At 40.0% G+C, this 23,787-nt stretch overlaps 1 protein-coding gene across 2 annotated transcripts in view; it reads left to right on the forward strand.

Moving 5' to 3' along the window:
- Positions 1-225: 225 nt before the first annotated feature.
- PKDCC (protein kinase domain containing, cytoplasmic) overlaps positions 226-23,787 on the forward strand; it is a 50,446-nt gene continuing 26,884 nt past the window's right edge. For both annotated transcript variants that reach the window (XM_070741324.1, XM_070741334.1), the window contains exon 1: positions 226-1,154. In XM_070741324.1, coding sequence (XP_070597425.1) covers positions 420-1,154 — 735 coding nt within the window. In that variant the 5' untranslated portion in view covers positions 226-419. The remainder of the gene's footprint in view (positions 1,155-23,787) is intronic.

Below are 23,787 nucleotides of genomic sequence, written 5' to 3' on the forward strand. Positions count from 1 at the left end.
CCCCTCTGCTTGTTTTCCCTCTTCCACTGGCGAGGCCGAGCCGTCAATCAGTTGGCGTCACAATGAATGTTAGCGCCCTTGAATTTTTTTTAATTTTTTTTGGAGGGGATATGTTAAAAACACACACACACACACACCAACCTCCTCCACCCCCCCCCTCGTCGCGGTGTACCTAATAATAAGACTTTTAGGGCGGGTTTATAAAAGGCAAAGGCGGGAGGCAAGTGTCATGTGGGCTTCTTCGGCTCGCCTCGCCGAGGAGTGGCGAGGCAGCGGAGCTGAGGGAAGAAGACGGGGTTTGGTCGGGGGTTCTCCCCCTCCCTCCCCGTCCGTCCGTCTTTGGGTCATCTTGGAATGGTGCAAGCGAGGCTGAGGCGAAGCTGAGGGAGTCCCGGCAGGAAGCTTCGCTCCGTGGAGCAATGAAGCGGCAAAAGCTGGCCGTGGCAGCCGGCTTCTGCCTATCTTTCTTGCTGGGCACTTTGCTCAACCTCTTCTTCATCCCGGCCTTTGATCCCCTTCAGCAACAGCAGCAGCAGCAGCAGCAAAACGCGGGCGTCGCGGGCTCCCCTCAGGACAGGTCGTGGGAGGCAGAGAGGAGAAGCGGCGGCGGCGGCGACCGTCAGCGGCGCTGGGATTTAGCCCGGCAGATCCGAGAGCGCTACGAAGAGGTGCTGCGGTACCAACGCGGGCGTAAGTCTGGGGAAGCCGGAGAGACGGGAGCCTCCGTTAAGTCCTCTCGGCCGGCGGCGCTGCGACCTCGGGAGAGGCGGCTCATGGACCTCGCGCCGCCGCCGAGGCTCCCCTCTTCGCCCACGGACCGGCACCCTCCGCCCGCTCCCGTCGCCTCCGCGGCGCCCTGGGTCCCCGCATCCAAGCTCGAGCTCTCCCTCGGGCCGCTCCGCTTGGGGTGCCGGGACATCAGCAACGTGACCGAGGTCCGTTACGTGGGATCGGGCTACACCAAAGCGGTGTACAAAGCGGTGCTCAACCAGAGCCTGGCAGTGGCCTTGAAGTCCGTCGATTTCGCGGGACATGACATCGACAACTGCGTCAGGCTCTACGGGTCTCTGGAAGACTGTTATAGGCTGGCCTCCTATAAGATCATCAAGGAGATGGTCCTCTTGCAACGGTTGAGGCACCCCAACATCCTCCAGGTAAGCAGGGCATCCCTGGTTTTAGGGACTTCGGATTGCAGTCGATCTGCGCGGCCCATGCGGGGGAAGATAGAATAGAGAATAGAATAGAAATCTTTATTGGCCATGTGTGATTGGACACACAAGGAATTTGTCTTTGATGCATATGCTCTCAGTATACATAAAAGAAAATGATACATACAAGATTGGGCGGACCTGGAGATTAGGATTCAAACTCAGAAGGGATTGCATTTTCATTAAGTGGAATATGAGTTCATGCATATATATACACTGCTCAAAAAAATAAAGGGAACACTTAAACAACACAATATGACTCCAAGCAAATCAAACTTCTGTGAAATCAAACTGTCCATTTAGGAAGCAACACTGATTGACAATCAATTTCACACGCTGTTGTGCACATTCAACTTTGTACAGAACAAAGTATTCAAGAGAATATTTCACTCATTTGGATCTGGGATGTGTTATTTGAATGTTCCCTTTATTTTTTTGAGCAGTATAATATATACACCTCTCTGGTACGGGTATGGCTAGCTGTGAGAGCAAAAGAGCTTCAAATAGTTTCCCTTCCTTTTTCAATGTCAGCAAAAATATGTTTTACACACACACACACAACCACACACACACACATTCAATTCTTCTTCCAAATGTATTGCAAATTTGATTGATTTTTAACATAATTGGGGATTTTAGATTAGTTTACCTTGTTTTAATTAATTGGATTTAGTTCCTGTATTTTATTTTATTTTATTTTTACTGTATATATGTTGCAAGCCACCCTGAGTCCTCGGAGAGGGGTAGCATATAAATCCAATAAATGAATAAATGAATAAATAAAGTGTAGTTTGCAATACATTTGGAAGAAGAATTGGAAATGGGGGAGAGGAAGGCGAGGGCTGTTTTGTTATGAGCAGATGGAATGATTATTTGTCGGGATCATAAAAGTATTCCAATTCCGTTCACTTCCATCTGATTGGCTCTTGGAAGAAGAATCCTGGTTGTATCAAAATGACCTGGGATGTGTTAAGATTTTACTGGCTGCCCACGTGCAATTTTTTTTTTTTTAGTGTTTGAGAGGGGGATGAGATCGTGCAACCTATTGGAAAGTTGCTATAAAGTGAGCTGAACTGGCTTGGAAGGTAAAGTAGGATCCTCTTTCAAGCAGTTGAAATCAGGGCTAAATCCGGAACAAGGTTTAGAACTTAAGAAGGCTGTTTTGGCTACCGATGTTCCTGTTAGAGGTCAGATGCCAGAGAAAGAGTTTGCGGAAGAATGAATACTGTAGTGCCAGCCTCATCACCTTAAGGCCACACTTCCAGGCAATTAAAACTTTAAAGCATGTATAAATTTCCATGGAATTTATTTCCACTTAAATTTCCAATTGTAATGCCTAATGGCATCTCTATAAATGAAGCTGGACATCTTTTGCACCCTCCTGGCAAGTAAATCCTGCTGAATTTCCTCCTGAGTAAATTGCATGAACCTGGTTATATAGCGATAAAGAGTTGAGCTCTGCTTGAGGGAGTATTTATTTTTAGACAATGCATAGTAGGATGGTGTTATGACAGTCAGGCTGATTGGGGGACAAGGTGTGAAACGTTTTCTCTAAACTTGAAGTTTAGATCCAATGGTGAGAAAGCTGGCAAAACACACATAGTTTGAGTAATTGGGCAAAATATGCTGTCACTTGTAAACTCTTCAAATTGTGTGTCTGTGTTAGGTCAGTTAGTTGTATGTGAATTAGATGTGGAATTGGGACCTAGCTATTGTAAATCTGGAAGGCCAATTCTGTGAATTCGGATAGGGAAGTGCTGTAATTATGTACATGTGCAGTTTTTACAGCAAAATGAAATGTGGAATACTCCTCCAGCTATTTCCTCCTTTATTCCTGCATACTGAACCCGTGGATGTAGGCAAAGCAGGGAAGCTAATTTACTTTCAGCAACTTTTGGAATTTAATATTCTCCCAGAACATTAGGAATCTTAAAAGTGAGATGAAAATATAGTACTTCACATTTTTGTTGCATGTTTTCTGTAAGGATTTACTAAGGTATAGGAACACCTGCAGCTCTGTGTTCTGGGCTAGAACTTGACCTTGTTTCATTAAAAATCAGAATTGCTAAAAAAAAATAAAAGAAGAAGCTTGAGTAAAGTTATTTCCCCCCCAAAGGTAAGCCAAGGACCATTTAACTCTAGTTTCCCCATTGAATGTGTATTATACTAATTTGAAGAGTTCATTGGCCAATTTAATAACTGCTTGAGGACCAATGTATGACATTGATTTGAGTACTTTCATTTGGATGAAAAATATCAAGGCAGATGTCAGAATGGGCAGAGATGGCTAGGCAGCAGCAACTCTCCTCTCTCTTCATTAACGGCAAGCAAAGCAGCAGGGGGCCAAAGTTTGTTAGCAATTTTTTAATTCTAAGTGCTTATTTTGTTGTTGGGGGCAAATCACTCTTGTCAAAAGTACAGATAAGTCAATCAATGGAGTTTGACAGCCAAAAACTTTTTCTTTTTTCCTTTTTCCTCTTTCAAACTGAGTTTTATAAGTTTTTAGACCAAGGATAGTCTTTCAGATTCAAATTGACTTGCAAAGTCTCCTGCCTCTGGCATTGTTCAGAATGTCATACACTAGAGGAAAAAAGCCTCCCCCTTTTCATTTTCTCTTATCACTTTCTTTTTTGACACTGTTAGACTTTTGCCTGGGAGTAATTGTGTTTTTTTTTGTTCCAAATCCTCACTAAAAGCAATGCTCCCTTCGGTTCTAATCAGAATCGTTTTTCTTACCTGATCCAAATTTTCAGAAAAAACCATCCAATAGGAAATTAGTCAGTTCTGCCCACATGGACATAGGCTCCCCTAGATTCAATGGGTCTTAGAAACATAGAAGACTGACTGCAGAAAAAGACCTCATGATCCATCTAGTCTGCCCTTATACTATTTTCTGTATTTTATCTTAGGATGGATATATGTTTATCCCAGGCATGTTTAAATTCAGTTGCTGTGGATTTATCAACCATGTCTGCTGGAAGTTTGTTCCAAGGATCTACTACTCTTTCAGTAAAATAATATTTTCTCATGTTGCTTTTGATCTTTCCCCCAACTAACTTCAGATTGTGTCCCCTTGTTCTTGTGTTCACTTTCCTATTAAAAACACTTCCCTCCTGGACCTTATTTAACCCATTTAAATGTTTTGATCATGTCCCCCCTTTTCCTTCTGTCCTCCAGACTATATAGATTGAGTTCATTAAGTCTTTCATGATACCTTTTATGCTTAATACCTTCCACCATTCTTGTAGCCCGTCTTTGGACTCGTTCAATTTTGTCAATATCTTTTTGTATAGGTGAGGTCTCCAGAACTGAACACAGTATTCCAAATGTGGTCTCACCAGCGCTCTATATAGCGGGATCACAATCTCCCTCTTCCTGCTTGTCTTTTTCCTCAATAAAAGCACCTAGCCTAGAGGAGAATTTGATGCTTCTTTTTCCTCTCCTTCTCTTCTCTGGATTCCATCCTATTTCATCCCAAGTGGTAACCAATTCTTTAGGATTCCTCTGAGAACTGATTTATGTGCTTTTAATTTTCTTGGAGAAAATAATTTGATGATGCTCTTCACAGTACATGGATACTTCCTGGAGAATTTCTCTTTGGAGAAGAAAGTGTGGGTTTTCTGTTTAAAAAGCAACAACAAAACCTCTCTTATTTTGCCTTTGGTCTATGAAATTGAGAAAAGATGAATGAGAAGTTCTTTTAAGTATTTCTTGTAGCTTGTCTTTTCAATCCTGTCCTACCCATGCCCCTTTTTGAGTGACTTGATGACTAGTCCCTTCCTTTCAACATCTTTCTTGCTACTGCAATTCTAACTTTATTAATTAGGTGCTCTCCACATGCCAATATAGCCCATCAATTATGGAATAATTCATTTAAATAATGTGAACCATATTTGCCTGTGAACATTTGATTGTGCTTGTGAAAAAGCCAGAGCAAAGCAAGAATTCATTGACTGGGATAATATCCTATGCATGGGAGGAAAGACAGATGGAAAGTTAAAAAGAAAGAAAGAAACGTTACTGCTCCCAGTTGACTTAATTCTGCAAATCTTGGGGGAAATTGTAATGTGGATCTATAAAATGCAAGTTAGGACTAAATGGTTGTTTAAAATGTGAAGAAAATTGAAGCTGAGAGATTTAGCTAATTATGCTTCCTGTCGCACACTTAGAATTTTTTTCTCCCCTGGGATCTTTGAAATAGACTTTTGAGAGGATGTGTGGAGTAAGGCAACACTGCGGCTTTCAATTTCATGAATCTGTAGTCAATCTACTTCATTGTCTGAAGTGGGGTTACGGTTTTCTTTGAAGTTGCCATGAACTCCGTTTTTATTCCAGATAGTTAGCTCTGGTTTCATTCTGCTTCATGGTAGGAAGCTGTAGACCTTCAAAAATTCTAGATTTCTGTGTATTATTTAAATTTGTATTACGGCTTCTAATTTTGAAATCAGTTTGAAATGAAAGTCCCAGGCAAAGGAATCTCACTGAATCTGCTGGAATACTGAATCTGTTCTTTCCTCAGAGGAAAAAAATATTTTAGAATGTGGCTGAATATTCTATTACTATTTTAGCTTTAAGATTGTTGTAAGCTGGCCTGAGTCTTTTGGGACTGAGTGGCATAGAAGTCAAAAAAAGGAAGAAAGAAAGAAAGAAAGGAAAGAAAGAAAGGAAAGAAAGAAAGAAAGAAAAAAAGAAAGAGAAAGAGAAAAAAAAGATGTTCTCTATTGCTCATCAATTTTCATAGAATTTAAGAAAGGCTCCATCTGAATATCCCTCCAGATAGGGATATCCAACTTTGGCAACTTTAAGACTTCTGAACTTTAACTCCCTGAATTCCCCTAATTAGCCACACTTGCTGGGGAAATCTGGGTGTTGAAGTCCACAAGTCTTAAAATTGTCAATGTTGGATACCCCTGTTCTAGATCAACATCACTGACATTTTTAACAATGGACAGCCAGATGATTCTCAGAAATCCCTAAAAGGACACAATGTCTGCAACAGACAGTCAGTTGTGCTCTTTGCTACTTCCTCTCCAACAAGGGAAGATTTTCCTATCCCTATTAGGGTTAACAATAGCACTTAGCCTGATAAACAGCTGCACAGTGCTTTACAGTGGTCTTTCTCAAATGTCAGCATATTGCTCCCAACAATCTGGGTCCTCATTTTACCCACCTTAGAAGGATGGAAAGCTGAATCAACCTTAAGCTGGTCAGAATCAAACTGCTAGGGTGAGCAATGAGCTACTTCCACACTGTATTCTAACCACCGCAGCACCATGGATCACGGTATTTTACCTGTGCATAAATACAGATAATCCTCAATTTACAACTGCAGTTAACACCAACTGCAATTAACTGCTAAGTTAGGCATTTGTTAAGTGAGTTTTGCCCTATTTTATGACCTTTCATGCCTTGTCAGTTGTTAAGTGAATCACTGCAGTTGAGAAATTGGTAACCAGGTTGTTAAGTGGCTTCCCCAATGACTTTGCTTGTTAGAAGGTTGCAAAGGTGATCACATGATCTTTGGACAAAGCAATGGTCATAAGTATGAACCAGTTATCAAGCATCTGAATTGTGTTCACACAAGCAGGCTGTAACACTGAAAAATTGTTGCAAGTCACTTTTTTTTCGTTTGTAAGCCACTTTTTTCAGTGCCGTTGTAACTTTGCATTGTCACTAAATGAACTGTTGTAAGTCAAGGGACTATCTGTAATTTCACACGGTTCTCCACGAGATATCATTGCCATCCTAGGTAAGTTAAAGAGTCCCAGTCTTCTCAACAGTGATCAGGGAATTTTTTAAAAATTGTCTTGTGTCTAATCTTTTGCCAAAGGCTTTTTATTCATTTCATTTCCTGTAAAATTGAATTTTCACTTTTCTAATATTTGTTTGTGGGGCTTGTTTTTTTTTAAGAATTTGTTTTTAAATGGTTATTTAACTTCTATAAAGCTGCCTGAAGAAAATTTCTACTTCTAACTTTCTAAGATCCTCATTTCTTCTGTAAATAATTGCATATAGTATGTGAAACCCCAATGTCATGATGAGAAATTTGGCTTTCTTATAAATTCTGAATTTTGTTTCCTTCCTTTCCATAATAATGGGCAAAATGAATTTCTACTTCCAGGCACTGGAATATGTGCCACTTCACTGATCTCTTTATATAAATTTCTGGGAATGCCTGAAACTCCACCTCAGACTCTTCTGGTTTCTGATTTAATTTTGATGGGGGGGGGGGGCAGGCTTTCTAAATAAACCAAGCCTGTTTAGGTGAATTTCCTAAAGCAAAGCTCTTAGTGTCCAGAGAAAGTGTAGAGAGCTTTCAAGAACAGAAGCTTATTTTCCTGTTGCTGCTTCCTTGAGTGCTGGAATACACTGGAGACCACCCATTCTCCCGCTCTTCTCTCCAGTTCAGCAGTACATCCATCTACAGTGAGTGACAGGTTGCCAAGGGCCTCCAAAGCATTAGTGAATTAGTCTATTTATTCACGAATAGTGCCTTATTCTGGAGTGGTGTCTAACCCTCAGCCAGAAATCAGACTTATACTGGACAGTTTAGCGCACAATTTGTAACTCCCTTTTTGAGTAGGATTGGTTTTGGATGGAATCTAAAATTTCAAGCTGTATCTCTTCCTGTCTAGTAAAAAAATATGTGGATTTAATAAGTGACAATCTGATATTCTTTCCCCATCTTTGATTCATTAGAAGGCTCTTCCCATTTCTTACTGTACTGATTCATGCGTTTGGAATTTCCAGGCTTGATTATACTGCAGTAGAATTTATCAGGTGGAAGCTTCAGCTAGGGCTCTAGGCATTTGAATAATGAGGGAAGCATAATAATAATAATAATAATAATAATAATAATAATAATAATAATAATAATAATAATAAAAACATAGAAGATTGACGGCAGAAAAAGACCTCATGGTCCATCTAGTCTGCCCTTATACTATTTCCTGTATTTTATCTTACAATGCATATATGTTTAATAATAATAATAATAATAATAATAATAATAATAATAATAATAATAGATGGACCAGTACTTCTGATTCAGGACCACAGAGCCAATTGATTAACCTTAAAAGCCAATAGCCATGTTAACATTTTGGATTTTCTAACACATTCAGTGGTGTGATTCAATTTTTTTGGTTACTGGTTCTGTGGGTGCGGCTTGGTTGGGGATGGTGCGGCTTGGTGGGGGTGGCTTGTTGGGCATAGCAAGGGAAGGATACTGTAAAGATTAGATTAGATTAGATTTATTAGATTTATATGCCGCCCCTCTCCGGAAACTCGGGGCGGCTCACAACAATAATAAAAACAGTACATAGTAACAAATCCAATTCCCACCAATATTTAAATATTTTAAATTTGTCTGATTGCTTATGATTTGTTTCTATATGTTGTGAGCCGCCCCGAGTCTTCGGAGAGGGGCGGCATACAAATCTAAGTAATAAATAAATAAATAAATAAATAATTACAATTTTAAATTAAAAAATTCATAAAACAATCCCAATATATATAAAAAACAGACTCACAATCAATCAATCAGACGGCAAAACAACATGGGCAAGGGGGAGATGTTTTAGTTCCCCCATGCTTGACGACAGAGGTGGGTTTTAAGGAGTTTACGAAAGGCAGGGAGGGTGGGGGCAATCCTAATCTCCGGGGGGAGCTGGTTCCAGAGGGTCGGAGCCCCCACAGAGAAGGCTCTTCCCCTGGGTCCCGCCAGACGACATTGTTTAGTCGACGGGACCCGAAGAAGGCCGACTCTGTGGGACCTAACCGGTCGCTGGGATTCGTGCGGCAGGAGGCGGTCCCGAAGATATTCTGGTCCGGTGCCATGAAGGGCTTTATAGGTCATAACCAACACTTTGAATTGTGACCGGAAACTGATCGGCAACCAATGGAGACTGCGGAGTGTTGGAGTAATATGGGCATACTTAAGAGAAGCCCATAATTGCTCTCGCAGCTGCATTCTGCACAATCTGAAGTTTCCGAACACTTTTCAAAGGTAGCCCGCTGTAGAGAGCGTTACAGTAGTAGAGCCTCGAGGTGATGAGGGCATGAGTGACTGTGAGCAATTACTCCCGGTCCAAATAGGGCCGCAACTTGCGCACCAGGCGAACCTGAGCAAACACCCCTCTCGCCACAGCTGAAAGGTGTTTCTCTAATGTGAGGTGTGGATCGAGGAGGACGCCCAAGTTGCGGACCCTCTCTGAGGGGGTCAATAATTCCCCCCCCCCCAGGGTAATGGACGGACAGGTAGAATTGTCCTTGGGAGGCAAAACCCACAGCCACTCCGTCTTGTCTGGGTTGAGTTTGAGTTTGTTAATCTCTATTCCCTTCACACTCCAGGGGAAGGTTACTGCAAAATCCCCATTTCCTCTCCATCAGCTCGGACTCAGGAGGCAGAGAATAGATGGGGGTGGGGCCACCCAGGTATTTACCAGTTCTGTGAATTACTCAAAATTTCTGCTATTGGTTTTACAGAACTGGCCAGAATCTGCAGACCTTTGGTTTCAGTAGACATAGTGCAATGGACAGAAAATAATCCTGGATACAAAAAGCAGTGGGAAGGAATTGTGTGAAATGGGTTACTGGGTTACCAAATTGTTCAGGAATTTTTTTAAAAAAATGTCCTAGTTGTGCAGAATGATGGACAAGCCTGTCCATGAAAGTTGTTGGTGAACTTTACTTAAGGTGGTGGTCAGGGGTAGGTTCTACTTACCTTCCCCACTGGTTTGCATCGTGATTCCCATCCCTTCCCGGAAAATAATCCACTGACCATGCTCAGTACTTAAAAAAAACACCCTTCCATGTTACACACGAGGCAAGGAGGATAGAAAATCAGCTGTGGAGCTGCAATTCAATCTGCCGCCACTGAACAACTGGACTTCTGGAAATGGAAATAAAATCTGTATAGCCCAGGGGCAGGAGGGTGACACTACTTTCATGGAGACTGAGAACTGGTTCACTCTCAGCTTGGAGTCAGAGCTACCAGTAGGAACCAGCAGTAACCCACCACTGATGGTGGTGATTGGAACCCTGAACATCTCAAGTACTCACATTTCTCTGGCAATAAGTCAGCTTGCCCACATAAATTGAGATACATCTACCGTTTTGATGTGCATCTTTATTTGCTGCAAATCAGAGCAACAAAAAACCCTCCCTAGGAAAGATAATAGCTGGAAATGTGTAAAGCTTCATGCAGGCTGAAAATACAGTTGCTCCATTCTTTTTACATGTGAGGAAAATTATATTGGCATGCTGCTGAACATTTCTAGAATGACAATTATGATTAATAAACAAAACAAAATCTTGTCCAGCTTCTTTTAATCCCAAGGATGTAAATCCTTTAACCATTGTAGTTGGCTCTCTAGAGTCAGACACAACTGAACAGGGAAACTATACCTCTTGAAATGATTTTTTTCAGAGGCAACAAAATAATAAGTTTTTCAATTACACTAACAGTAATATCATGGATTTATAATGGGAGGATTGTTGCAAGGATTTCTGTGATCATATATATCAGCACTTGAAATTCTTGAAAATGTTGGGGAATGTTATTTTTAATTAGATCTGGTAGATGGCTTGGGACAGAGTCTGAGGTTTAATTTTGGATCTGAGTGAGTGACTCAGCATAGATAGAGCAAAGGTTATTTACTCCATATAGATTAGTCTTCCCCAAATTAATGCTCTTATAGTTGAAGGAAATTTGCATAATCTATCTAGCATACCGAAAACGATGGGAATTGTAGTGCAATATATTTCACTATTGAGGAAAGGTGAGCAAAAGAGTTTGATCTTCCATAGGTGCCTTCTTGTCATTCCCCAATCCATTATTATTATTATTATTATTATTATTATTATTATTATTAATTAGATTTGTATGCCGCCCCTCTCCATAGACCTGGGGTGGCTCACAGCAACAATAAAAACAATGTAACAAATCTAATAATTTAAAAACAGTAAAAACCCCATTATTAAAAGCAAACATACACACAAACATACCATGTATAAACTGTATAGGCCCAGGGGAGATGTCTCAATTCCCCCATGCCTGACGGCAGAGGTGGGTTTTAAGAAGTTTACGAAAGGCACGGAGGGTGGGGGCAGTTCTAATCTCCGGGGGGAGCTTGTTCCAGAGGGTCGGGGCTACCACAGAGAAGGCTCTTTCCCTGGGTCCCACCAAACGACATTGTTTAGTCGACGGGACCCAGAGAAGGCCAACTCTGTGGGACCTAACTGGTCGCTGGGATTTGTGCGGCAGAAGGCGGTCCCGGAGATATTCTGGTCCGATGCCCTGAAGGGCTTTGTTTGGGAAAACTATTTTGATTGTGTGTGTGTGTGTGTGTGTGCATAGATTATTCTCTAATGGGAAGAACTAAGACAAATGCTCTAAAACACACACACACAGAAATCCAGGTTCCTTTACTTAGAAAGTAGTTCTTGACCATTTGCAATTTAAACATAGTTTTACCAGTTGTCTCTTTGGGGGAAATGGTAAAGAAAAATAGTCCGGATGTGAGAACATTTAATTGCATCAGGACTGCTAAATGTTTTACTTTTTTGACAAGTACAGATAAACAGTTTAGGGCAGAAGTATAAATGGGATTTCTACCAATATATACTCCCACCTGAATTAGGTTTACTACATGAAAATTATATTAATCTTTTATAAATGTATTTAGGATTGCAGGCTAAAGTTGTAATCTTAGACCTTAAAGTTGCTAGAGGGTAACTCCTGTTGCACATACCGATGCTTACTCCTGATGAAGTTTATTTAGGTTGACAGCCCCACTAAAAGGGGATAAATAAGAATGCATCTTCTGCTTCTGAATATAGTTTCCTGCAGTATTGGATGATTAAAAACTAAGCAGATGGAAGGCTGGTTTGAGATGGCAACTTATTTGTAGGCAAACAGCTTTCCATATAGAGAAGTGTGGCAAACAATACACAGAAGGAATATCAGCCAGATGATCCCATTTTGCTTCGACCTGGTTTGGCATAAGTAAATTTAGTGTAGTTTCTTACGATCTCCAAAGGAATGGCTGCCACACATTTATTACATTTTATTTTATTTTATTTTATTTTATTTTATTTTATTTTTTCATTCATTCATTCATTCATTCATTCATTCATTCATTCATTCATTCATTCATTCATTTATTGGATTTGTATGCCGCCCCTCTCCGTAGACTCAGGCCGGCTAACAACAGTAACAAAAAACAGCATGTAAATCCAATACTAAAACAACTAAAAACAGACAAATAACAAAAACAATATTAAAGACTGAAAAAGGAGAATCTTTGTAGCTCAGGATTGAAATAAATGGTCCTTGGTGGTCTCTGAGTTTGGTTTTCTTGCAGACATTTCATTATCCAAACTAGGTAACATCATCAGTGTATTAACTAGTTTGGGTAATGAAATTTCTGCAAGAAAATAATGAAACTCAGAAGAACACAAAGGACCCATACCACCAAATGCCAAAACAGACTCATTACAAAACTACAGTTTTAAGTTACTTTTTCAAATTTAGAAACTACACATCTCCTTCACAGAAGGACACTCTGCTAGTAAAATATTAAAGTATAAAAAATGTATATAAAATTGAAATAAGAAGCAAAGATGGATAAAATTCAACATTAAAAAGTAGGTGTGTGTGTGTGTGTGTGGTCATCCAGATACTCATAGCCTGCAGGCATTTAAAGTTGCCTTTTGAAGGTATTCTTCCCTTACTACAGGACAATGATGATGATAATTAGCTTCTTAAAAGTATCTTCAATGATTTGCTATAGGAAAAAAAATTGTTTCATTCATCCTTTCATTATTTATTCTGTAATTCACCTTGGGTGATTTTTGGTATGTTTTCAATAAATATGATGTTTGAATACATGTGTAATAAAAATAATGGAATATTTAATGGAATATTTTTAAGTCATCTATCTTCACCCCAGAATTAGGATGGTGCTGTTTCATACTAAGTTTATATCATAAAGCTTACTCTATCCATGTAGTACTAGATGAGTTAGTTAGAATTTTACTATATTAAACCTTTCCAAATGGGTGCCCTTAAGCTATGTTGACTGCAATCTAATTATATTTCATTGGCAGAGTTGGCTGAAAGTAATGATAATTATAATTCATGTACAGAGTGCATTCCAAAAGTAATGCAATTGAATTTCCTGCACCACTCCGATTGGTCGGAGTGGGACCAAAGCACTTGGAGTAGATGGGGGGATGCTAAGCTTTGCCGCGAAACCAGTCTCAGTGCTCTCCAAGCTGTGGAAGTGGCAGGACGTCAGTTATTGTAAACCTCTGCGCGCTGACCGTGTCACCAAAAAAAAAAAAAAAAAAAAAAAATGGAATCGGAAATTTTAAGTGAACTTTTGCAACGTATAGAAATTGAACCTGATTATTTGGACAGCGTCATCACTGGTGATGAAACCTGAGTTTTTGAATACGACCCAGAAACAAAACGCCAGTCCCCCAAGCCCAAAAAGGCAAGAATAATAATAATAATAATAATAATAATAATAATAATAATAATAATAATAATAATACATAATTTATTAGATTTGTATGCTGCCCCTCTCCGAAGACTCGGGGTGGCTCACAACAAGCGATAAAACAATATTGTACAGGCACAAATCTAATATTAAGAAAAAACTAAAAACCCTATCAATTGAGCAAATCAAAAGTGAAACCAGTGCTCATTGTCTTTTTTGACAGTAAAGGAGTGGTCCATAAGGAGTTTGTTCCTCAAGGACAGACAGTTAACACTGCCTACTACGTGGATGTGCTGGAAAGACTCTGAAAAAGGGTCATCAGGATGAGAAAAGACATCTCAACTACCTGGCAACTCCATCATGACAACGCGCCTTGCCACAACGCGTTACGAGTCCGCGAGTTCCTGGCCAAACACCAGGTGCCAACACTGCCTCCCCCATAGTCCTGGTGTCGTTCCAGCAGACTTCTTTTTGTTCCCTCGGATTAAGGCAGCCCTGAAAGGAACCTGTTTTTTGTCCATAGAGAGATCCAGTCAGCCGTGATGAAGACCTTGCATGAGGTCCCCGAAGACACCTTCCAGGGGGTGTTCCGATCATGGCAGAATTGCTGGAAAAAATGTGTAGAGGCCCAAGGACAGTACTTTGAAGAATTTTAAGTGTTTGTGCAAATCTGTTCAATAAATTACTTTAAAAAAAAAACTACATTACTTTTGGAACGCACCCTCTATTAGTGGGTAAACAGTTGTATATGTCTTGTGTCTGTGTGTATGCGTGGACACACACACAGAGATATATGCATATATACGTATACATACATACATACACTTATACATGTGGATATCTATATTTGTGTGTATGTGTATGTGTGTAAAAATCATATATGGAGGCCAGGGGTGGGTTCTATATACTTTCCCTGCCAGTTCACATCGTGACAGCAACGCACGTTTTGTGCGTGTCACTTCCCAGAAATGACCCTCTACGCATGCACAGTACTAAAAAAACCTGCCAAGAAGGTCCGAACCAGGAGCAACCCACCTCTGGTGAAGGGTACCTGCTTGGATCTAGCACTGTATTCTTGTCAATTTGATATTTTTGAGAAGAGCAAACCATGACTAAGCTTATTATTCTTTCTAACTCTAAAACATTTATGCTCATCATTTAAATCTGGAGTTTTGCTTAACATCTCAAGACCTAAAATGGTCACCTAACATCAAAAACATCATTAAAAAAGCACAACAAAGAATGTTCTTTCTGCGCCAGCTCAGGAAGCTCAAACTACCCAAGGAGCTGCTGATACAGTTCTACAGAGGAATCATTGAGTCTGTCATCTGCACCTCTATAACCGTCTGGTTTGGTGCTGTAACCCAACAAGACCGACACAGACTTCAGAGGATAATCAGAACTACAGAAAAAACAATTGCTGCCAACCTGCCTTCCATTGAGGACCTGTATACTGCACAAGTCAAAAAGAGGGCGGGGAAAATATTTACTGACCCCCTCACATCCTGGACACAAATTGTTTCAACTCCTACCCTCAAAACGTCGCTACAGAGCACTGCACACCAAGACAACTAGACACAAGAACAGTTTTTTTCCTACTAAACAAATAATTTCCTCAACACTGTCAGACTTTCTACTAAATCTGCACTTCTATTCTACTTTTTTCCCCTCATCATTCCTATCACCCATTTCCTCCCATGTTGACTGTATGACTGTAACTTGTTCCTTATATCCTAAGATTTTTATTAATATTGCTTCTTCATTACTTATTTGACCCCTATGACAATCATTAAGTGTCGCACCACATGATTCTTGACAAATGTATATTTTATTTTATGTACGCTGAGAGCATATGCACCAAGACAAATTCCTTGTGTGTCCAATCACACTTGGCCAATAAAAATCTATCTATCTATCTATCTATCTATCTATCTATCTATCTATCTATCTATCTATCTATCTATCTATCTATCTGTTGTGATTCCGTCTGAGGCCCCTCAGGGAACGGCTGATCCTCTGCCGGCTTCCTGCTCAGAGGGGGAGGATGAAGAACAGGAGGTTCAGGCAGATGGGGAGGAGGAATCTCAGGCTGAGGGAGAGGGAGGACAGCCAGAGTCCCCCGAGAGGGAGCTCTCCCCAGCAAGCAGCCTGGATTCCTTAGATGAAAATGCACAAGCAATCATAGATCTCCGGCAGAGAAGAGCAACACAACGAAGGGGACAATTAGCCAGGTACTTTCAGCACTAAAGAGGCAACAGCTGGGTTTGGGTGTGGTGCTCTCCGGAAAGGCTGAAAAGGCAGACCCACCCTTCCTGGCTTGTGGAGTATTATCTTTGGGAGTCCTGGGACATGGCTGTGATCTTTGGCGTCTTGGAATTCTGGTTTGTGACTTTGAATACTGAAACCTTGGGGGAAAAAGGTGTGGGTCTTATTCTCTACAGTGGTGGGTGTGCCAGCAAGAAGTCTGCTGTATTGTCTGGCCATCAGGACTCTGCTGTGAAGTCTCATAGCCTGCCTGTTGGGAAGAACAGGTTTTTCTCTGTGTTTATTTTTCAAACTATAAAGTGCTTTTGCTTTTACCAGCGTGTATGGCTGCTTTTTCCAGTTGGTGTTGAAGTCTGGGGGCACCCAGACAGAACACTATCTATCTATCCTATCTATCTATTTCCTTCACATTTTATTATATAAGCAAGGAAATGCAGACAAGAGTTCTCTGGAAGTGTGTACTGTGCATATTATCATGAAATCATAGCAATAGTGCAACCTTCTGCAATCTGGTATACACTTTTTGTGGAAGTGCAGCATTTAAGAAAACAAATACAAACCATGGTATTGAACAAGTCTCTAATCTAGTGTATTTTTTTATAAGGGATTGCTTGATCATCTGGAGCCTTCTTATAATTTCACCTGACTTTGCATGTATGAAAGACCTGAATAGTGCTATCCTAGAAAGAATGTTTTATTTCAAGAGGCCAGAGACAGCTTCTAATTTTTTAAAAAATATTATTTTATTGTAAGCACTCCATCTAATATACAAATTGTTCCTTGCTGACTGGTCACCCTTAGAGGTTATGCCTTCCTGGGCCTTTTCAAATTGAGTGTGGTCACAAGGCTTAATTTAAGTGGAAGAGGGTCTTCCCTTAGACATACATGTGACCCTGCAAGGGACATTTTCCTTGTAAATCTCTTCCAGATGACAGCTTGAAGTGTGTCTGTAAGATAACAGACTTATTCTTCTACTGCTTCAGCCCTTCCCAGTTCTTATCCTGCTAGTCCTCACAGTCACCCTTAGATTGTGTTTGTATTTTTAAATGCATTCTTTCAAAACATCCTGCATGTAGTACATGTTGATGAAATGCTTTTGGTTAACTATAAAGTGGACCATGATTAATTAAGGCAGTGTACTTTTGTTTTTCCAAATCTAGGTAATAACTTAATGAGGCCTCTGGTAGAAAAACAATGCTTCCTCTGAAAAGAGCATTAAGTAGGAAAAGTGTGTTAAGTGCCCATTAGAAATGGAAATGGCACCATAGGGGAGGCAGCCCCCAGAAATAAAATAATAAAAATTGCCAGAACATTTTCAGCCAGAAAAGTTGCATTAAATAAGTCTAAATATGGTTAGCAGCCTGGCAGCTGAATATTGTGTCTGTCTGTCAGTTGTTCCAAAGGTGATATTCATATAAGAAAATATATTTTTTCTGAATTTTTAAAAATACTATTTGGGAAGGGGAGATTAGAATGAATGAATATCTAAATCATCAGAACAGATTGAATAAATTGGATTAATTTCTACCTAGGGTAGAGAGAATTAAAACTGAGCACTCCTAAAGACCTCATTGACTTTGTGTGTATTATTTATTAATCTTTATATGACAAATCATTCACTGGGCATATCAGAACAAAAATATTAACCAAAAAACTGGAAAGATTCAATTGCTGAAATATCATAAGCCTTCTATTTAATAAGAACAACAAAAATTCCCTGTCTTTCTTTCTTTTTTTATGGTATTACTAGTATAGTTTGGACAAGTTTGCTCTGTATAATACAAGAGGACAGTTTTATGTAATGGTTAAAGAACCTGTCCGTGAATTCTAATCTTGCCTTAGGTATGAATCCAAGTGGGTGACCTTATACCTATCACTTTCTCTTAGTTCTAAGAGGAAGGCAGGGACAAACCACTTCCTAAAATTTTGCCAAGAGAACTATGCGGACTGGTCCAGGTAATTGCCAAGAGGCAGCACTGATCTGAAGTTCCAGACCCATGCAAAATATAGCAAAACAAAATGTTTGTTTCTTCCACCTCTTCCCTATTCTCTTAGCAAGTGGGCATTTCAGTGAAAGATATTTTGATAGACAGGTTTAATGTTGCTGTGTTTGGAATGAAGGAAAGTGGAAGAAGCAAAGTCAGTTTAGTAATGAAGGATCTTCTCAAAAAAGAGGTATCAAAATCTGATTTATTTCTGAGATATTTTTTAATTCTGCTAATTGTTGTGCAGTTGCTGTCTATCAAGCCTGGTAGCTCCCATAACTGCCTCTTTCTCCTGTTTCTATGGTTGCTTTCTTTTGTGGAAGTTGGAGGTAGGTGGATGAAGAAGAAGATAGAGAGATTCCATTTTTGTTGGGAGATAAATACGTAGAATTCTTTATTGGCCAAGTGTGATTGGATTCCCAAGGAATTCATCTTTGGTGCATATTCTCTCAATGTACATAAAAGAAAAGATACATTTGTCAAGAATCATGCAGGTACAACACTTAATGATTGTCATAGGGGTCAAATAATTGCATGAGGAGTTAGGGGTAGACAAAATAAATTCCTTTTAGAGTTTCAAGGTCATTTTTTGTCAGCACTGGGACAGAAGAAGATGGGCGTGTACGGACCTGGTGGCAGAAAATTAGTGGTCTATGTGACAAACCTGTGGGTGTGGAACAGGAGAATAAACTGTAACCTGGAAGTAGAAATCCTGGGGAAATCAGATACTGTATAGGTTTCCCCAGAAACATTCCAAGATGATTCTAAAAATAAATTGGAACTTTGAGGAAGTATTTACCTTGGATTTTGATTTAAACTTAGATGTTAGTTGGAATGCTGACACATACAGCCATAAGTGGGAGGAGATGGGTGATAGGAATGACGAGAAACACCAGTAATAATAGTAATTCAGCCTTAGTGAATAATTTGACAGTGGTGAGGGAATTATTTGTTTAGCAGAGTGGTGGCGTTTGGGAAAAAACTCTCCTTTGTGTCTAGTTGTCTTGGTGTGCAGTGCACTGTAGTGATGTTTTGAGGGTAGGAGTTGAAACAATTTGTGTCCAGGACAAGAGGATTCAGGAAATATTTTCGCAGCTCTCTTTTTGACTCATGCAGTATATAGATCCTCAATCTGCTGGCAGATTGGCAGCAATTGTTTTTCTGAAGTTCTGGTTATCCTCTGAAGTCTGTGTCGGTCTTGTTGAGTTGCAGAACCGAACCAGACAGTTATAGAGGTGCAGGTGACAGACTCAGTGATTCCTCTGTATGCATAGTTGTAGTTTAGTATCAAGACATCCTTGCAATCTGGAAATGAAGGCTGAAAATTTTTTTCCTTCGGAACTGCAGTAGCAGAACTGTTAATTTCAAACAATGGATGCAATTGTAAAGACATAATGGTGATGTTTGATTTACTGTAATCAAATATAATTATAAGCCTTGTTGGTTGGCACAAATATTCAGACAGGCGTAAACAGATTCTTCTCATTTTGGGGAGCCAATTACAAGGAAACAATGACTATGAAACAGTTTTGTTTCTATTGTGTTCTATTCATCTGGTGAAAACTTCTCCATGTGGAAATCTTCCTGACAATTTCCCCCCTTTTCTTGATAGGAAATGCATTAAAGAGTAACTTGCTTCTTTATTTAATGCTTCCATGATATTATCTTGCAAATGGTATAAAACAATGATTCTATCTAAAGCACTTAAAGACAGGAAGGCTAATATTGGTTAAATATTAATAGCTAATTATTATTGGTCTCACTTCAAGTCCATACTTGTTCATGAATTTTACTGAGTAGCCACATGTTATATCATTCCCTCTCAATCTGATTTTCCTTTGTAGTAGTTTTTCATTTTAGATATTAAGTGGAAATAAATTAATATATGGCCTACCTGAAGACAGATGGTAAGGTTTTTCAAAAGTGGTTTGCCATTGCCTCACTTAACACTATTTAATGTTTTTAAACAAGTGATTATATACCCAGTAATTAAATAAAGCATGCACATCTTTTTGTTGTTTTATGTCGATTCATGATAACTCTTTAATTAAAAAATTGAGTTGCCTTGATGCATACAAACTATTTAAGGGGATGCATAGATCCAAAGTGGTGTTTGATGGAAGTTAGAGAGGTCAAAGCAGTGCCATCTTCTGGTGATTCCTTGGAGGTGGCCATATGTTCCTTTTCTTGCGCAACCCCATGGAATTTGAGGTGGGGGTGGGAGCCAGGAGCCAGCCAAAAGAGCAGACAGATGCAGCTTGGTGAAGAAAGATAAATTACATAAAGTGCTTCTTTATTGCAAGAACGTTTCCCAAAGGCCCAGATGTTATCCTGAGCTTTTAAGAGTGAAGAAAAGATCTGTTAGCAGGAATTCTGCTCCTGCTAGAAGCCAGAGCTGATACAACTGTAAACGAGCTCTAACTATCCTTGTCATTATTAGGTGAGTTGTGTGTCTCTTCCCTGAAGTAGCTGTAGCTTTCTAGATGTTAGATACTATGGAGTGTGTGTTTGTGTGTCTGTGTGTAAGGTGTGATAAGGAGATCTTTTTACATAAGACACAAGGTACACAGTTACGTTGTATGTATGTATGTATGTGTGTATGTGTGTGTGTATGTATATACAGTGATCCCTCGAGTATCGCGAGGGTTACGTTCCAAGACCCCTCGCGTTACTCGATTTTTCGCGATATAGTGGTGCGGAAGTAAAAACACCATCTGCGCATGCGCACCCTTTTTCCATGGCCGCGCATGCGCAGATGGTGGAGTTTGCGTGGGCGGGGAAGACCCAGGGAAGGTTTCTTCGGCCACCCAGCAGCTGATCTGCTCGGCAGCGCCGCAGCAGCGAGGAGCCGAAGATCGGGGTTTCCCCGCCCCCCACGCATAGGGGAAACCCCGATCTTCGGCTCCTCGCTGCTGCGGCGCTGCCGAGCAGATCAGCTGCTGGGTGGCCGAAGAAACCTTCCTTGGGTCTTCCCCGCCGCCCACGCAAAGGGGAAACCCCGATCTTCGGCTCCTTGATGCTGCCCGCCCGCCCGCCGCTCGCCCGCCCGCCGCTCGAGAGCAAGAGGAGGAGAGATAGAGAAAGAGAGAGAAGGAAAGAAAGAGATGAGAGAGGGAGGAAGAGAGTGTGAGAGAGGAAGAAGCAAGATAGAGAAAGAGAGAGAGAAAGAAAGATGAGAAAGGAAGAGAGTGACGTCATCGGGTGGGAAAAATCGCGATATAGCGTTTCGCGAAGATCGAGATCGTGAATATATATATATGTGTGTGTGTGTGTGTGTGTGTGTGTGTGTTTTCGTAGATTTTCACGGGTACAGGTATGACGGTCTTGGTATATTCGGATTTCTTCCCATGTAGGATTTGGAAATTTCTGGCAACGTTTCGATGAGATCTCACTCATCATCTTCAGGCTGGTGTTTCTGTCCTTGTTCTAAGGCGAACACTGCGAGACCTAAGCTGCCTTCCTTCTATAAATACTGGTGGCTGTATATATATACACACACACACACAATGTAACTGTGTACCTTGTCTCTTATGTAAAAAGATTATATATATAAAACCTCCATGAGAAATAATCCAGGCTAATTTGTCTATTCAGACAAATGTATCATATAAATCACTCCTAAAGACTCTGTTCTCAGTTGCTGCTTCTTTAATAGGAGCTGATGATTTTGCAACCTCATCTATTTTCCTCAGGATTACTCCCCAGAAAGGCCTGTTGTGGAATACATTGCTACTAATTTTGGTACTGTTTTCAGGCTACTGACATTTACAATATAAGAAAGTTTTTATGTGTGGAAAGGTCTTAAGATGTAGAGAGCCCATCTATCTAAAAAGCAGACTTAAATTGATTTAATGGATTTGGTATTATGTACTGTACTGTTTTTTATTATTGTTGTGAGCTGCCCCGAGTTTGCGGAGAGGGGCGGCATATAAATCCAATAAACCTAAACCTAACCTAAACCTAATAGCCGACATTTCACTTGAGAAACAAAGGAAGGTTATAGTTAATTATTTTATTAGATTTGTATGCCGCCCCTCTCCAAAGACTCGGGGCAGAACAAAATGTTTGTTTCTTCCACCTCTTCCCTATTCTCTTAGCAAGTGGGCATTTCAGTGAAAGATATTTTGATAGACAGGTTTAATGTTGCTGTGTTTGGAATGAAGGAAAGTGGAAGAAGCAAAGTCAGTTTAGTAATGAAGGACCTTCTCAAAAGAGAGGTATCAAAATCTGATTTATTTCTGAGATTTTATTTAATTCTGCTGTGCAGTTGCTATCTATCAAGCCTGGTAGCTCCCATAACTGCCTCTTTCTCCTGTTTCTATGGTTGCTTTCTTTTGTGGAAGTTGGAGGTAGGTGGGTGAAGAAGAAGAAGATAGAGAGATTCCATTTTTGTTGGGAGATAAATATGTAGAATTCTTTATTGGCCAAGTGTGATTGGACTCCCAAGGAATTCGTCTTTGGTGCATATGCTCTCAATGTACATACAAGAAAAAGATACATTTGTCAAGAATCATGCAGTACAACACTTAATGATTGTCATGGGGTCAAATAAGTATAGTTCGGTGAGGAGAGCTAAGGGGATCTAACTCTGAATTCTACACTAACCAATTACAATAATTCTTTGGGAGGAAACTCCAACCAGTGAAAATGGCAATGCGTAATAAATAATGCTATTTATTTACACACATAATTTCAGCGCTATTTTTCTGGACACTACTCACATTCCACAGGGTGCACATTTTCAGATGGTGAGCTCTTCCTTTACTCTTTGTTTGCTCAAATAGCTTCTATGCTAAATTATACACAACTCAGTAGTGACGTGATCAATATAATTGGAGTTGTACATAATAACTTATCAAATTACACTGCTGATATAATTCCCCTTACTTTCTCAACTTTATGTTTCTCCCTTAACAAAACAATAATTTGATATTATTGATTATAGGCATAGGCAGAGGTGGGCTACTGCCCAGACAGCGGGGGAACACAGTGGGGTGGCGAAAATGGAGCTCCACCCCAGAGCACCCAATTTGCACTGAAAGATGGTAAAAGAAAATGCAGGGCGTCCTGTATAAGCCACGCCCACAGTGTGGCAGTAAAATTTTTGGTAGCCCTAAAACCACCCAGCAACCAGGCAGAGAACCTGTTGCTGAATTTTTTGAAGCCCACCCCTGATCTGAGGTGAGAATGGCCAAAAGAAGCCCTAGTTGTCTTGGCTCCTGTTGCATTAAAAATCTCAAAATACTCTGATTATGGATTAGGGAAATTTTCTTCAGATAAAATAAATGGAATGCCTTTACAAAATTAGTATTTGATATATTAAAAATGTGTAGAGTGGTAGTAATGAAAACACAGTTAAGAAAAGTACAGTATATTTCCATAATAGAGTCTTAATTTGAGCAAGGTTCAATTAGAAGATTAATTTAATTTTTGCAAATGTGGTTGCTGTTTTCCTTCATCGATAATGTCCAGCCCAAGGGGACTCCTATACAGGAATTCTGTGGCTCTTGTAGTTCTATGTTTTGCTATAAAATCAGATGATTCTCATGGCAGCTAACAAAGCCAAAGGATACAGTATAAAATCTTAAAGCTTAAAGTTGATACTAAAGTCAATTGATTAAAATAGAAGGCCTGGCAAAAGAGAGGTATTTTTTTACAAATTTTTCTAAACACAGAAAAAAAGAGCTACATTAGAAATGGTGAAATTAGGAATAGCAGAATTGTAGGCTTGCCTGTAAAAGTGTGTGTGTGTGTGTGTGTGTGTGTGTGTGTGTGTGAAACCTGAGTGGGAAAAAAGCAGAGCCAAACTACTTCTGTGCTGCT

Source organism: Erythrolamprus reginae, chromosome 1, assembly GCF_031021105.1.
Source record: "Erythrolamprus reginae isolate rEryReg1 chromosome 1, rEryReg1.hap1, whole genome shotgun sequence".
In the NCBI taxonomy this organism is placed as follows: Eukaryota; Metazoa; Chordata; class Lepidosauria; order Squamata; family Dipsadidae; genus Erythrolamprus; species Erythrolamprus reginae.